This window comes from Filicampus tigris, chromosome 7 (genome assembly GCF_054856515.1).
Source record: "Filicampus tigris isolate MCC_2025a chromosome 7, RoL_Ftig_1.0, whole genome shotgun sequence".
Classification (NCBI taxonomy): domain Eukaryota; kingdom Metazoa; phylum Chordata; class Actinopteri; order Syngnathiformes; family Syngnathidae; genus Filicampus; species Filicampus tigris.
The window spans coordinates 11,330,612-11,346,186 of NC_141223.1; the positions used below are offsets into that span (position 1 = coordinate 11,330,612).

General features: G+C 41.7%; 2 protein-coding genes across 7 annotated transcripts; one reads left to right on the forward strand and one right to left on the reverse strand.

Annotated features, from left to right (window-relative positions):
* Positions 1-44: 44 nt before the first annotated feature.
* On the reverse strand, positions 45-9,488 carry sars2 (seryl-tRNA synthetase 2, mitochondrial). Of its 4 annotated transcripts, none has more exons than XM_086035064.1 (17): positions 9,246-9,366; positions 6,444-6,582; positions 6,259-6,354; positions 5,579-5,608; positions 5,349-5,489; positions 5,200-5,254; positions 5,050-5,116; positions 4,775-4,880; positions 4,624-4,671; positions 4,254-4,362; positions 3,608-3,653; positions 3,437-3,524; positions 2,792-2,904; positions 2,612-2,705; positions 2,441-2,533; positions 2,295-2,360; positions 45-1,076 (listed from the first exon to the last, which is right to left on the reverse strand). In XM_086035064.1, exons 2-17 carry the CDS (start codon positions 6,531-6,533, stop codon positions 936-938), a joined length of 1,383 nt encoding a protein of 460 aa, XP_085891190.1. In that variant the 5' UTR covers positions 6,534-6,582; positions 9,246-9,366; the 3' UTR covers positions 45-935. The 4 variants fall into 4 exon arrangements, with proteins under 4 accessions (XP_085891190.1, XP_085891188.1, XP_085891187.1 ...); XM_086035062.1 differs by lacking the exon at positions 9,246-9,366 and adding an exon at positions 6,667-6,812; XM_086035061.1 differs by lacking the exon at positions 9,246-9,366 and having other exon boundaries at positions 6,444-6,748.
* Positions 7,191-12,965, forward strand: LOC147144779 (kelch-like protein 12). Of its 3 annotated transcripts, XM_086035059.1 has the most exons (6): positions 7,191-7,384; positions 7,451-7,612; positions 7,788-7,941; positions 8,090-8,168; positions 8,501-8,728; positions 9,744-12,965. In XM_086035059.1, the coding sequence occupies exons 3-6, from the start codon at positions 7,788-7,790 to the stop codon at positions 11,236-11,238; spliced, it is 1,956 nt and encodes a 651-aa protein (XP_085891185.1). In that variant the 5' UTR covers positions 7,191-7,384; positions 7,451-7,612; the 3' UTR covers positions 11,239-12,965. The 3 variants fall into 3 exon arrangements, with proteins under 3 accessions (XP_085891185.1, XP_085891184.1, XP_085891186.1); XM_086035058.1 differs by having other exon boundaries at positions 7,191-7,612; XM_086035060.1 differs by lacking the exons at positions 7,191-7,384; positions 7,451-7,612 and having other exon boundaries at positions 7,877-7,997.
* The last annotated feature ends 2,610 nt before the right edge of the window (positions 12,966-15,575 follow it).

Sequence of the window (15,575 nt, forward strand, 5' to 3'; positions counted from 1 at the left end):
ACATGGCTAGCGTCACGCCAAATTTGAATTGACTGTATCGGAATATTCACCGTTAATGTTCTTATATGTCAAACAATCAAAATTAAATTTCAAAATTGCAATCAAATGATACCATTGTATACATTTTACTCATGTTGTTTATTGCAGTGAGGATGAAATGCAGTACAATGCCAGTTACATGTTGTGTTGAGCTCTGATGCCCCCTACAGGCAAACAGCGACGCTCATTCGTGCGCTCACCCAATACGTTTGTGATGTATTACAGCATGTTGCTGATGAACACCGTAATCGAACCAAGATTTAGTCGGTGGTGGCTGGTGGGCCGTTCCCTGATGGCCTACACAATAACATTGACCTAAATTTACAACCTACACAAATATTTGTTCCATGAAATTATATCAATTTATTTCCAAATCCATTCTCATTTCATAGGAGTTCTCTTGGCTGCACTGTATAATCCCTAAAAAATATGAGGGCAATAAAAACACACTTGAAAAGCATGATGATGATGGTGTAAACTAGTGTCCTGGAAGGTACAGTAATCCTCGTTGTCACATGATTAACATACAGAGTGACATCATGATCAGTTAAGGGGATGACCTTATTATGTATTTACAGTATATTCTATTAAACTACTGCAGATCACTGAGCTATTTTGTCCAGTGATGCATTAACGGTGACTGACAATCCAGCCAATAACCGGTCTGACTGTACAGACCATGCAGGAAGGTGGAACCTCAGAAGCACAGGTCAGCAAAGCGGAACAAGATGTGCTGACTGAGTTAAAGGAATGTTGTGTAAATTTAAAATACATAGGTCCTGAAGAGGGCAATGTCTTGGTGAATGGTAATGTGCATCACTGAGATACTGCATTATAAGAGGTGATCGTTACGCTAACTGCAATACTTTTGGGACACGTTATTCCCAACAGTGACGTCACGTAATTGTGGTAGAAGGCCTGGCTGGGCGGCTGGGCTGGTTGGGACCAATGTATTTCAAAGGAGTGCACTTTGGCTTCTCAATGATTTCAAGACCCAAATATGGTTGCAGGGCTCTGGGGACGAGCACTGATCCTTCCTGCAGGTACACAAATATAGAAAATGTGACAATAAATCTAAACTGTTTTACCCTCATATTATTAGGGACACAGGTTCAACTGCTTAGCAAAATTTTGTTGTTGACCATGGATTCCATATTCCTCATATTTCATTTCATATTCCCGCGTGTGCCATATTTTAAATGTCTTCACAAGATTACAGAATATGTTTATCAAACCCTAATTAATGTACCCTGGTTATAACATAGACCTTTCCACCCCCTCTCGGAATCCAAGTTGTCTGTTGCGTAACGCAAATAAATGTGTCCATATGAATCGAATTAATAAAATTGTGCGCCGAGTACACATCATTTCCACCGAGCTACGATGGCAACATTTAGCTAACATCCACATATGTAGCATTACAAGAAAGTTACGGTAAGATAACTTTAAACTCACCAAAACGGTCGTAGATCGATAAAATAACTCGTTTATTTATCGCCGACTATGTAGAATGTTTCCTAGTCTCCAAAAGTATTTTTGTATTCGGTCGTAATTATTTGTTCTCTCCTCCGCTCTCGTGTGGGTGTGTGTGTGTGTGTGGTTGGCTGAGGACGCAAGACCATGCACTCCCAGGCACGGCGCCTTTTAAAGGAACAGTACACTATGTTGTATAGATGGATTGATAGACAGTCAAATTGTCTTTTTATCATACTATTTTAATTACTTATTAAAGAAACAATATTAGATTTTAGCCATTTAAATTATTCATGCATTTTAATAGCTTTTAGGATTTATCTTTATGTGGGTTAAAATAACATGTGAAATGATATACAGGTAATAATGTGTTAATAATTTCACACATAAGTCGCACCCCCGGCCAAACTATGAAAAAACCCACGACTTATAGTCCGGAAAATACAGTAACAGAAATGGCTCATATAGTACATGTAATTCTGATCAGTAAGGCCAACATGGAGGATATGTAATTTGGAATGCAACTATTAACATATCTTGCTTGAAAAGGAGACAAGACATTTGAACAGAATACATTGCAGTAGTCTATCGCATTCAGCAAAGTGGCTTTCAGATTATACTTGGTTTAGTAAATACCTTTCTGACTACAAAGGAAATTCTGGGTTACATGGAATTTGATGCCACTCAAGATTTAACTTTGCAGAGAAAGGACATTTGATATACATCGATTTTCAGAAGCAAGTATCCTAAACGTAAACCTTTTTTTTACACCGGAATCTTACTTTGGTTTGGTGAGTCTCCAGGATGGCAATGATTGTTCTGGGGATGGCGCATGCTGTGGCATTCACCTAAAATTAAAACACCAAGCAAGTTTGCCGTATGCTATAACAGCAGGCGTAACACCAGAGATTCGCCTCTGCAGTCTTACTGTGTGGGCGTACTGCAGACTGCCATCGTCTCTCTCATACAGGATGTTGAGGCGTCTGCTCTGGTAGTCAGTACAGTTCGAACCGCTAGAAATCTGAAATACAGAAGGAATGCATCAGTCACCTCATTTCAGATAAGGTGATTGCTTTCTTGTACAACGGTATTCATATACCTCGCCATAACTGTTCCTCCCAGGCATCCAGGCTTCAATGTCATACTTTCTGTAGGCTGGAGGACCCAACTCCTGTGTTGGCATGTCCAACACCCTAGAAAAAAAATACACTCACAATGACAAAAAAAAATCTTGTGATCAGCGATACAATGCAGGATTTTATTGTGAGCCTTTTCTGACCTATAGTGTAGCTCCAGTGCTGAAAAGATCTCTTTTTGCAAGGAGACAAACTCCTCTAGGAGCTGAGCACTCTCCTCCCCTGTCTCGTTTGCTGTCACTCCAAACATCTCTACCTAGACACACAAATAGCACTATTTTAAACTTATGACAAAGAAATAACATGCACACTAAAAACAACGGCAGCAATTAAGCAATGAAATTCTTATTTTGCTAGTATCCCTTCATTTATACAAATATAAAAGACCAAAAAAAAACAATTATGATACAAGTGCTGTGTTATACTTTAGTTCCTGCTTCTATGATTTAAATAACCGGATTAATAAAGTCTGTATCTACTGTATCAAGCCATTTCATCCACGTAAGTCATTAGTATAAGCCCAAAAACAAAGACATCAACTTGGATGCGTATGAGTTTGAATCAGTTGAACAATTGTCCTGCTAATAAGTCTGATAAACATTTTCTCAACTAAGTGAGCTTTGTGGTAAGGCTTGTCTCACAGCAATCAAGACCGACAGTGTTGATCAAAAGTAAGCTTACCGTACTTTTGTAACAGTGTGATTTTTTTTCCGCCACAGCCATAGCATCGGATTTACAGTAATTCTATTGTACAGGTTACTGTAGTAGCCGATTGAGTGTATACGAACCTTATTGAAGTGATGAACTCTATAGAGGCCCCAGGTCTCTCTCCCTGTGTCTGTCTCTGCTCTGTAACATGTACTGCTGCATACGGTCCTAAAGGACGAGGCGGCAAAGCATGTCAGCTGCCAATATTTCAAACAACATAATTTCACCGGGAGTGAGGGGGCACTTCATACCTGACAGGCAGATCCTTAAAATTAACTGCGTGGTCCATGAAATAACCTTGGGCGGAGAAGTATCAAACATTGAGCATGTGCAAAATGAGTTCCTTATCTCAACTTGCCATTCCAAGTCAAAATGAAAAATCTAGTCTTCAAAAAACAAACAAGCTTGTAAAACATCTTGCTAGCCTTAACTTTTTTTTTTTTTTTTTACCAGCTGGCCAGACTTGGATCACTTGATTTTCACTTTTCCATGGCCTCTGATTTGCAGTGTCAGTCAAAATGTGCATACCACCAACCTACACTAAGGAAGATGTAAAGTCATAATTATAGTAAATTTATATGAAAAAACACCTCTACGCCATAAATATCAACCAGTCAAATGAAAAACAGTAATTAAACGCAATAATCGAGCATGTCTATTGTGCCATGTAACAACGTATTGTTATGCCACTGTGCATACTAGTTCATTGTTTGCCAGTTGTAACCTTGAAATGCTTTATGTTGGTAACTGAGAACCAAGGACCATGTTTACAAAAGTATCATCAACAAATCCAAAACTGGAATGAGTATCTATGCAGTGTTGCTGATACACAACCATAATGGTCAGTTATTTCTCAGGGAAAAATAAATATGTACAGAAGAAAACAGTAGGGAATACCTGCCACTCCGACTTCTCCGGTCCCAGCCAGGTTTAGGTCTGGGAAACGAACCGGGTCCAGTGAGTAGACCTGAGATCGATGGGCGTTGGGCTGCATGCCACATCCCTCCTGCAGACAAGACAATGAATTCGACAACCTTTTAACTACCTTCTAGTTTTAAAAAAACATACAGTGTGTCTTCTGAATGACCTTGGTGCGGGTTTCATTACATTTTGATTTTAGAGGCAGATTTCCTGCTTCTTATCATGATGCAATTGTTTTCACGTCATGTTTCTGTTAGCTTAAACTGCGTGTATTTTTTTTAAAATAAAGTAATCAATTAATGCAGTCTAAATAAAACACGGACCAAAAACAGAATGCTCTACTTACAAACACAGCACCCTTCAGCATGTCAGGTACAACCATGGGAATGAAGCCCTTTTAGAGCAAAAAATAAATAAAAAAAATTATATATAATAAATAAATAGGTTTACGCCATATAAATTTGTTTTACCAATATCTTAATCTTTCAGCAGCTTACACGGCGTTGCAGTGTGTCGAGTGCAAAGTTTTGGAGCGCAGTTTGAAGTCTTGCCCCTGCCCCTCTCAGATAGTAAGATCTGTGACCTGAGACATGAGCAAGATGCCTGAAGCAGAGCAAAGATATGTACTCAGGTAAACGCACATGGCTTGGCAATCATTTAAAAGCTGCAACCACATTAATTCAAAATGGAAATGTCATTGCTGCTACCAGCCCACATGGTCAACCAAGGAAAAGAAATCTGATCGGTAAGAAAGCACAACAAGAGTCATCACCTCTGCCTGATGAGGCCACCCAACTGCTCCCCCAGTTCGACATGGCCTTTGGGCTTGAAGTCAAATTCTCCAAGAAAGAAAAAAAAATTACAATACCATACATGTACAAAAAGAGTGCATTTAATATTCAGAGCAGCTCACAACACACACCAGGTTTCTGGCCAACCAGCTCCACTACCTTCGCTTGGCTCTCATCTCCAATGGGCTGAGAAGGAAAGGTTTGAAATGTCAACAATATCACGTCACACATAGAGAATCATATAGCTCTTGCGCACATCTGACTTTCAGTGAATTCTCACAACATCAGGGTGTGTGGTGTTGGGCAGGCGGAGTGCTCGGCTATAGAGTTCCTGATCCAGCTGCGTTTCCCTGGGATAGAGATGGTTGAGTCTCTTCCGGACTTCTCGACCTTTCAACAGTGCCTGGTTGTACTCTGGAAGCTGTGTGGTGAACGCATGAACAGCTATGTTAAATGGTATTAATCCATTAAATATTTGAAAAAATGATTGATTGTCAACATTTGACTTACATTGGCAAGGGCTTCCTTTCTGTGTTGTTCCTAAGAACAGATGATTGTGAATGTACGGTATACAGGTTCAAAATGCAAAAATATTCCTGTATCCAAGTCAGGGGTGGTCATATAGATAAGATGTTTAATAGATTTTTTTAGGAACGTTATGATTGGGTGGAAATAATTCTTGATAAAACATGAATTGGTTTGAAAAGTTAAGAACCGATTATTTCTGAATACAAATTAATAAATGCTTCCCCGTTTTTGTTGTACTATCCAAGTTTTATTGTCCAAGTTACACAAGTATAAGCAGTGTCCTCTACCTCGTTCCACAACCACTTTCACTGTCTTCAACCTGCTTGAAAACATTATACATCCTGCAATATCATATACTACCAATTGGGAAAAACGTACACACAGAATAAATATATTGTATAGGCCTATACACGTTGTGTAGAGAAATTATTTGGTCATACTTTTTTTTGGAATTCAGAATCATTCCCAGCAGTCAGAACAGAAAAAAAATCCAAGTATCAGCGATGATGTGGTTAAAATACAACTGCCTGGTAGTTTGCGTGCACAAGAAGCTACTACGCGAATTGAACCCTTTCTTGAACTAGTTGGCTCAATTAGTTTGACGCCTCAGGATTCATCTCACCATCACTTGATTTTTGTTTGTTTGTTTTTACTTTACTGACCACTAAAGCTTTGACCGTCCCACTAATATGCTTCTTCTGCTCTTCCAGCTTAGAGATTTCCCCTCGCACTGCCTGGAGCTGCTGCCACACACACACCTGAAAGAAACATACACGCACGGCAACAATTCTAGAAAAAAAAACGGAACGGAGAAAATACCAAGATGTGACTTTTTCGTGCGACTTACAATTTCCTTGACATCTTGCCCGCGCAGCTCGCCCTTCCTGCTCTCTACATTAGCTATGACTTTATCTGTCTGCTCACACACTGCTCTCATGTCCAGATGCGGCTTGTCACTATATCCTTCACAAACATGCTCATACAAGCTGCTCCGATGAGAAAAGAGACGGGGGATCATAAAACGCAACTTCAGTGTTGAGAAATGTCGCACTACCGGCGTCAATACACACTTTGAAAAGCTTCTAGAAGAGGAAAAGGCGACCATGAGTGCCGCCATGTTGGATGTATGACGGCTGGTGCATTCATGGTTATAGGAATTTCTATAAACACTTGATGGGCGCTGATAAACCACGCTTTAGTGTGTGGAAGATATTATACTAAAACAGGCTATATAAAATCATACGTGATAAGGGTTATGACATAATAATTCGTTGTAAGAATATAAAAGCAATTCGTAGTAAACTGCCCACTCTTATGAAAACGCAAGAATACTGTTTGCAACTACACAGAAGCTGTACAAAAGGCAGCACGACTCCGGAAGCAGTAATAGATAAAACATCAACTGTTCCTTGGCAATTTATTTGTACAAACGCTATGTAATTATAGCGTGTATACTTGATCGATGTATTTTTTTTTCTTTTCTTTTTTTAGCATACTGAAAGGCTGGGAGCAGGACTGTTAACATTATAACAGCGGTAGACGAAAAGCTGAGATATTGTCACGAGCCAAAGGTCAGCCAATCAGGTGAGCGGAAACTAAGCGCTACGGTGATCCGGTCTTTCGTGACAAGTGCGGCCGGCGGGACCAAACCTCAGTTGATATTTCTTGGTCCGAAAACTACCTCTTTGCGCTCATCATCATTGAGTCGGGCCTCGGTGCCACAGATGAGTATCACGACGGGACGGATTATGGAAAGGAGGAGAATTGTTCCTGTGTGCGCTAATTTTTGTATGTCCGTTGGTGATGTGCGTTTGGCTGGATGAGCAGCGTGTAACCGATGCGTCTTCACCGCAGGCCGGACGAAAGCTATCGGCTTAGCCCGGAGCAGCGTAGTACTGTCTATGACAGTAAAGTGGGTGTTCGGGTGCAAACAAACACTCAACAACCTGGCTTACACATTTCTGTTTAAGTAAGACTCAACCAGCCTTCACAGTGGAAACGAGAAGACGAGCAAAGGTAGTGTTGACATGAAAACAGCTTGCCATGTAAATAAATACAGGGTTGCTCTCTTATTTGATAGCTAGGCCCCCACACTTTTAATATTAAGTTGGCCTACTCTTAAGCTATCATGGACTTCTGCTTGCCCAACGATCAAACAATACATGCTGGGCTTGTTTGTTCTGCACTTCAGATGAATGCTGTGCGTGGGGGCACAGTCACATGGCGCCCCCAGCCATGGCAGGATGGGGACGGAGGAGGAGGGGAGCCTCTCTCAGACAGTGACTCAGAGGAGGAAGACTTCCCCGATGACAGCACCACTCCGCTGGGAGACTACGTCACTCTCGGTGAGGCAGGCTCAAACAAAGAGGGGGTACCCTTCAAGGACATGACTTGCAGACGAGTCAGTTTAAAGCCTTTCTTCCCATGACCTCCCTTCTCGTCTGCTCAGCGTGGTTCTTACATCTCTCTGTGTTTCTCTTCATGCATCCTCAGGGCTGAAGCAGCTCCTGGACGCTCAGCAGCTGTGTGATGTGACCCTGCTTGTCGAGGGAAGGAAGTTCCTGTGTCACAGGTACACCTGCCACTTTCTACAACTCCCCCACGAGTCAATGGATGTAATTTACTCACATATACACTTAAATAACGAGGCTATTATGAATAACATACTTCCAAGAAAGGGCCAAAACAATTAACTCCAAGCCCAAGTTGTACTTTTATATGGAATATACATAAGCCTACAATTGATTGCCAACCTGTTTAGGGTTTTACCCCGATTCTAGCTGAAAGCAATTTAATGTGCACGTGTATGGTACTCGTATGCTGTAATTGCAGCTCTGTGTAATTAGAGGTTGTTTTAAAAGGCTTTTCATATGTACACATATCTTTCCTCTTTGGCCTGTTCAGGGTGCTTCTAGCAGCTGTAAGCCCGTACTTCAGGGCCATGTTCACTAGTCCTCTGGTGGAGTCTCGCCTCACCGAAATCCGCCTGGAGGAAGTGACACCATCTGTCATGGAGACCGTCATCCAGTTTGTGTACACCGGAGAGGCAGGGCTGTCTCTGGAAACCGCTGAGGATCTATTTGTGGCCGCCAATCGCCTTCAGGTCATGCCTCTACAAGACCTGTGCTCCAGGTGAAGTCATATCTGTGGTTTAACTTTGTCAGTCCTTGTTAGAGGTACTGAACTCTGAATGTTTCATGCCTGTATTGACTGAACCCTTTAGAGTTGGAGAAGTAAAATGTGATGTTTTTCAAATTCAAACATAGGTACATACTATATCAGTGCGCAAAAGTAACTATGCTCAGTTGCACACAAAATTTCTGAGTTCAAACAACAAAACCAACAAATCATGAATTGCACTCAAAAATTAAAAGTAACGGATATTTGCTGCAAATAACTTTTTGCTGTTGCCCTACAGAGATAAGTTTAGGAATGCTCGGCTTCTCCTTGGCAAGTGACTTTGTCATTTTCCCAACAGTCTGTTCCTTTTCTTCATTCTTATATCTACAGTCTTTCCATGTCGGTTACGATGGCGTGCTTACTTGCGGGCGCTAGGCTAACACAGCGGTAACAATGACAGTATCGAACTCTTAAAAACGTACTCGCTTTCTGCTGGAATGACGTCAAGTTACCATACATGAATTATTACCTTTATAATTGTTCCAGTTATCCAAGTGTTGCTGAAGCTATCAAAGCACCAGAACTGATTTAAAGTGGAAGTCAGCCCCCCCCCCAAAAAAAAAATTCTCTGCGCCTTCAATAGTCTAAACATGGCATTCTGATTGCAATTGCGTTAGCGGAATATGAGTTGAGCAGTAAAATCCACCTGTTTTTAGCCATCTCAGCGGGCGACCATTTTGACTTGCAGTCGACTGAAAATGACATCACAGTTGCTCAGGTAATGACCAATCACGGCTCACCTGTTTTGTGAGTTTGATCATGTGAGGTTCGCAAGCTGAGCTGAGTTGACTCGATGAACATATCAGCTGGCTCACCGCAGAGATGACTGGAGTGGCTATCCCTTGACATTTCCACCTTGAAATGCACCATCACCAAACTATTGAATTTAACTACTGCATTGCACAAGCCCACAATATCACACATTTGATGAAAGCTTATTTTTCTCTTCTGAATATATTCCCTCCAGGTTTCTATTTGAGCACCTGTCGGTGGACAACTGCCTAGGGATGTATTCTCTAGCTCGATCTCACCACGACCAGCTGTTGCTCCGTGCCTCCCTCCGGCTGGTGGCCCAGCACTTCCCGCGCGTGTCCCGCCATAAAGACTTCCTCCTCCTTGATCACGGCACCCTCGGTAGCCTCCTGAGTTCGGACCGCTTGGGTGTAGACTCTGAGGCGGAGGTGTACGATGCAGCCAGGCGCTGGGCTGAGCACCAACCGTTGGATCGCTACGCCCACATGCCAGTGCTGCTTCACCACCTGCGTCCGGGACTGCTGTCGCAGGAGGAGAGTCGAAGACTGAGCCAGGAGTTGGGCCCCGCCGCAGTTGGTGAGGGCCTTGGACGGCCCCTGCGTCCAAGGGAAGGGATGTTTGAGAAAAAAATTGTGTGTGTGGACCTGACACCGAGGGAAGATGAGCGATTACTTTCACGGGACTACTCGGTGGACTGCTTCGACCCACGGACGGGGAAGTGGGAGAAGCTGGCAGCGTTGTGCTCGCTGGTAAGTCCCGGCTGCGCGGCCGTGGGCGAGAGGCTGTTTGTAGCGGGAGGGATTCTGGGGAGCGGCTCGGTGTCTTCGGCTGTGCACGAATACGACGCTGTGCTGGACCGCTGGACAGAACGGCCCTCGATGGGCCTACCTCGGTGTATGTTGGGCCTGCTGGGCTGCGGCGAGTCGCTCTACGCATTGGGGGGAAGCAATCGCTCGGCACTTTTGGACTCCAGTGAGACCCTGGAGCTGGCTACACTTCAGTGGGCACCGGGTCCTCGCTTACCCCTCCCCCTGCGTGCCTTCGCCTGCGCGGCTCTGCGGGGACGACTCTACCTTTTAGGCGGAACCACACTTGAACAGAACCGGGCCGTGGTCCACTCAGGTGTACTTATTTATCACACCCTGACAGACTGCTGGACTCGAGTGGCTCTGGACTCTGGCGCCACCTGCCTTGCTGGAGGTGTAGCAGTGCGAGGAGGAGTCTGTGCCATCGGCGGATACATCAGGGACACCACCAAGTTCTTAGATGGAAATTACACCAATCTGGAGACATTAGACGCCACCGGCCGTGTGCTGTTTTTCAGGGAGGGCAGGGCGTTTGGTGTGGAGCGAGAGATGACCGGAGGAGGGGTGACGGTCTCTGCAGAGCAGCGCGCAGGCGCAGGCGGGGGCAGCGACAGAGCACCGAGCCCTGTGGTTTTCCCCGGCTTGCCGCGGAGGATTGCGGCCGGGGGTGTGGCCAGGTGGAAACGGAGGATTTATGTTTTGGGCGGAGAGAACGGCTCACGGTTCTATGACAGTGTGTACTGTTGGAAGCCTGGCTGGCGCAGCTGGGTGCAGAGACGTGAGAAACTGCCCGGAGACACAGGAGGGGTCAGTCAATTTGGGTGCACCACTCTTAAGTTCCCTAAGAAACACATCCTGTCCAGACTGAGACGAGCCAAAGAAATCTCTGTTTTGCATGAGTAGCTTGACAGGAACCGGTTGCAACTAGAGATGAGCTCCAGACTGAGAGGACTTCAATTTGGTCACAATTTCACAAAATCTGACTGCAACCACACCATAGATTGTAGAAACAGATGACAGGGCTAAAAGCTTTAATGTGCCCAAATGTACTTTTATCATATTCTCACTCTGAAACCTTTACATTGTTTTATTTTCAAATTTATTTCGTGTTGACATTAAGAAATGTGCACATTTAACAGCTCTAAGCAAAAAAAAATAGTACTTGTGTTCAGTAATTCGAAACCATTTTTAAGAAACTCAAACAGCTGGTTTTGTAAATATTGTTGCTACTGTTATCTGCTCAGTATTTACTTTTGATTCAAACTGATTTTAAGTTACGCAAAAGGCTACACGGGCAAATTTTATGAACACAATTGTTTATAGATATTTATTGCAAAACTTCAACAACCAGTCACTCTAGAGTGGCAAAAGCTGGTGATTATGGGAATCATGTTAAGTATTTCTTTTCATATGGCATGTGGATTTAACAGCAACTGACCAGGTAGTTACACAACCAGTTGGCCAATGAAGATGCGGTCCTGTAGTTCAACTAGACTACCGGTAATCACATTACCTAACTTAATTACCGGTACTGCCAGTTTAGCCTTCACATCCCTAAATAGAGCCTGCTGAACAATATGAAGAAAATCCAAAATCTCAGCAAGCAAACACCTCAAAATGCTGTTGTGTGAGCCCCTGTTATGCTAACAATTTATGGAATTGTTCTGATTTATTGGAAATTGCAGTTGGATACCATCTAGAACAACAGAGTCATGCTTCAGGGATTGGTTTTAAGAATGAATGTAAAAAGGTGATATAACCTCATACCTGCAGCATTGCGCATTTATACATTTTTAAGGTTTCTCTGAAGCTGTCATACAGTCAATCTAATGTTGCACAGACTTATTTGCAGGCCTTCTAAATGTGAATTTCAGTTAAGCACAAAATGATGCATTGACCAATTTTTTAGTTATCTGATGAATTGATAACTTAGCTGGAAATGCTCAAGAATGACCATTAGAATGCTGAAATTTACCCGGCCGGGGTGATCGAATGGTAAAAATATGAAGTTTGGCCAAAATGGATACTTTTATCTGATACTACTGTATGGCCTGTCTCGCCAGAAGATAACCATTCATCAGATACAATTGCAATACTTATGTGTCACTCAAAACTGCATCATGTAAGGATGCAGGGCAGCCACCTAATAATGGTCAGTGACTTTTCTTGGTTAGCGGTGCAACAAATGAAGACTTAAGAATTCAATTATTTGAAAAGTGCACATTTTTAAGCAGACTTGAACGTATGCTCTAAAAATGTACTCATGAAGTTCTAGAAGATTTTGGCTCATAATGTATTTTTGAGTTGTAATTCCTGTGTTTCATCTTGATGAGAGACTAGGCTTGTTATTAAAAAAATCATAACGTTCAATCTTTTTTTTTTTGCGTAAAGTTCTGCAAAATAGTCTTGCCACTGCACACTGGATTTGTGAATTGAACATTTTGATTTATTTTTTTCTGTTTCTGTATGCTTTTGCTGTGCATGTGAAAATGAGGGGTTTCTTGTTCTGAAGTTTAAATCTGCTAAACACAAGCTCTTTGCACTGCACACATGCACCATCCGTTAGTGAAGTCGTTTTTTTCCATTAAGGTTTGTGAATTGCAATACAAATTAAATTACTGTTGCTTGTATATGTGTTGATTGATTGTTGATTAAGTCCATCATTAAGTATAGAGGTAAAATGGAGTGCATGACTATTCTGACTTGGGTTGTGTAGCATCATCTTCATCACAGGCAACCTAACCTGCATGGCGTCCTTCAGACGCCGTTCAGAAGAATAACAATTTACTTGTTTAAGTTGAGCAATTAGTTTCTGCCCAGTGTATTTTTGCTTTGGATAGGGACCCTGTCATGAATAGTGGAAAGCTGTGAGTAATTGATGGTAATGGTGATAGTAATTAAAAATGTTGCCTTTAGTAACAGTAAACCACAAACTATGATTCCCCAAACAGTTCAATATTATTTCAAACTCCTCTGACAATATTAACCTTAAAAATAAACGACTTACATATTGTGTTTTGGAGGAAAAAAAATGCACCGTGTGCATGTACTGGTACTTACAGTGGTGTGTTAACCTCCATTAACACAGTACACCAGGGACCTCGATGAGCGGAAGTATCTATTGGCAGCTTTTAGTTTTCAAAATAAAGGTTCATGTCAAAAGTCTCTTTATAGCAAAATATAGTTAAATATAAACGTATATAAAGTATTAGCCTGTGTTAACCTTTTGATGTAGGCCAAATAAAGTCTGTCAAAATAGCCTTGGCCTTTCAATTGTCTCTTTATTGTAAGCTGCTATTTTAGATTGTTAGATTTTATACATTTTTATTATGCTCAGCAGAATTCAACTTGTCTGGCAAGGCTAATTGAACATAATAGAAGAATATGAATACAACTATGAACTACATAAATGTACACCAGTGTTTTTTTCTAGATGTGTTTGGGGTCATTGGTACAGATGGCATCATGGCGTTGAGTGATGTTATTTTTGTAATGTAAATATGCGGATAAAGCGCATAATTAACTGCAGAGTACATGCATTTGTCCACTGGTGTCGCCATGTTTTTTTTTTTTGTTCTGGCATTGGAGCTTCTTAGTTTTGTCACAACCCATATCATACATACGTCTCTTTTCGACCTTTTACAAGTTAACAATTTTTTCATATGGAAAGGTTACAAAAACTTTATGAAGCTATACCAAATCTGCTTACCCCATCAGATGATCGATCTATATCTATCTATCGATCCACCCCATCTTGTGCTTTGGATTTGAATTGTGGGTGCTCAGGCTTCCTCCAGCATTCCAACACCATGAATATTAAAAGACAAGAGAAATATATAAAAATAAACATTGTATTTACTTTTTTTCGTTTGTTTGTTTGTTTTGTTTCTCTACATCTGTTTTTGGAATAACCCGAAAGTTATTAAACGTATTCAAGTTAGTAGTTACGTTAGTTTAATATAATGGCACTACAGGGATTAAACAACGCCTTTTGTCTGTTTGTCTTTGTTATTTGGCATTCTGATAAATATTGCGTTTGTGGAATAAGAGTTAATTCACCCTTTTTTAGCTATCACCCGGGGCAGCCATTTCGTCACTCCTGTCGACTGAAAATTACATCACAGTTGTTCAGGGCTCAGGTAACAACCAATCGCAACTCACCTGTTTTCTGAAGCTGAGCCATTATTGGTCATTGTCTGTGCCCTGAGCAACTGTGATGACGGTCTCAGTCGACAGAAGTGACAAAATGGCCGCCCGCTGAGATGGCTAGATTTTGCTACTTCACTCATATTCCACAAACGCAATATTAATCAGAATGCCTTGTTTCAACTAGTGGGCCCGCATAGAACATATTCTTGATAAAAACATTTTTGAGTTGACTTCTACTTTAAAAGGACAATGTGTAGAACTCAGTGCCATCGAGTGGTCAACCACTAAAATGCAACGACCTAAGATGGAAACGCGTGTTTTGAAGCACAAGCAATAACGTTTCCTCCGTGAAACCACACGTCGCAAGCCTACCAAGTTTCTTCAGCAGAGGTGCAAGAAAAATGTCATCACAAACGACTTCTAGTATTCCCTCAAGTCATGAAGTATTTGGTACACATGCAGTAGTCATTATGCGTCGGAACTACGTTCTCTAAGTTTGTCTCCTTTGAGTATCCGTAGCACAAAGATGGCAACAAAACATGGCAGCCTCCTGTAGGGGAGGCACGCCCTATGTCATAATTAGAGATTACGTGACCTATGATTATACAAAAAATAATTACGTTGATGTTAGAGAGCATATTCTTTGCATATTGAAATGTTTTTTTTTTTAAATGACCATTTAAAAATCAAAACGTTCTACACATTGCCCTTTTAGTATCTGTGGTGTGGTGAGAATTATCAGCAACCACGAAAGAACCCTGTTATAGACATTTCACAAACGAAGCTAATATTCAGATGCTAACATAAGATATTATCTAGTCTACATTTCCAGAATAACACTATTTACCCATGACTCCATTTTATTTTAATTCACCTGCTAACATGACAAACTATTGTTTGCTTGTATTGTTTAAAGTCTTCCTTTGCAGATATTCTTGCACAAAAGCGTAACTTACCGGCTGTGACTCCATATTCTTATTCTGAAAAAATCAAAGATGGCTGCAGCGTCACATTCGACGGCTTTCGTTCAACGAGGTCCCCGTGAGCGTCGAGGTAGCCAGCGTACGCATACACTTCTCTGTCAAATACAA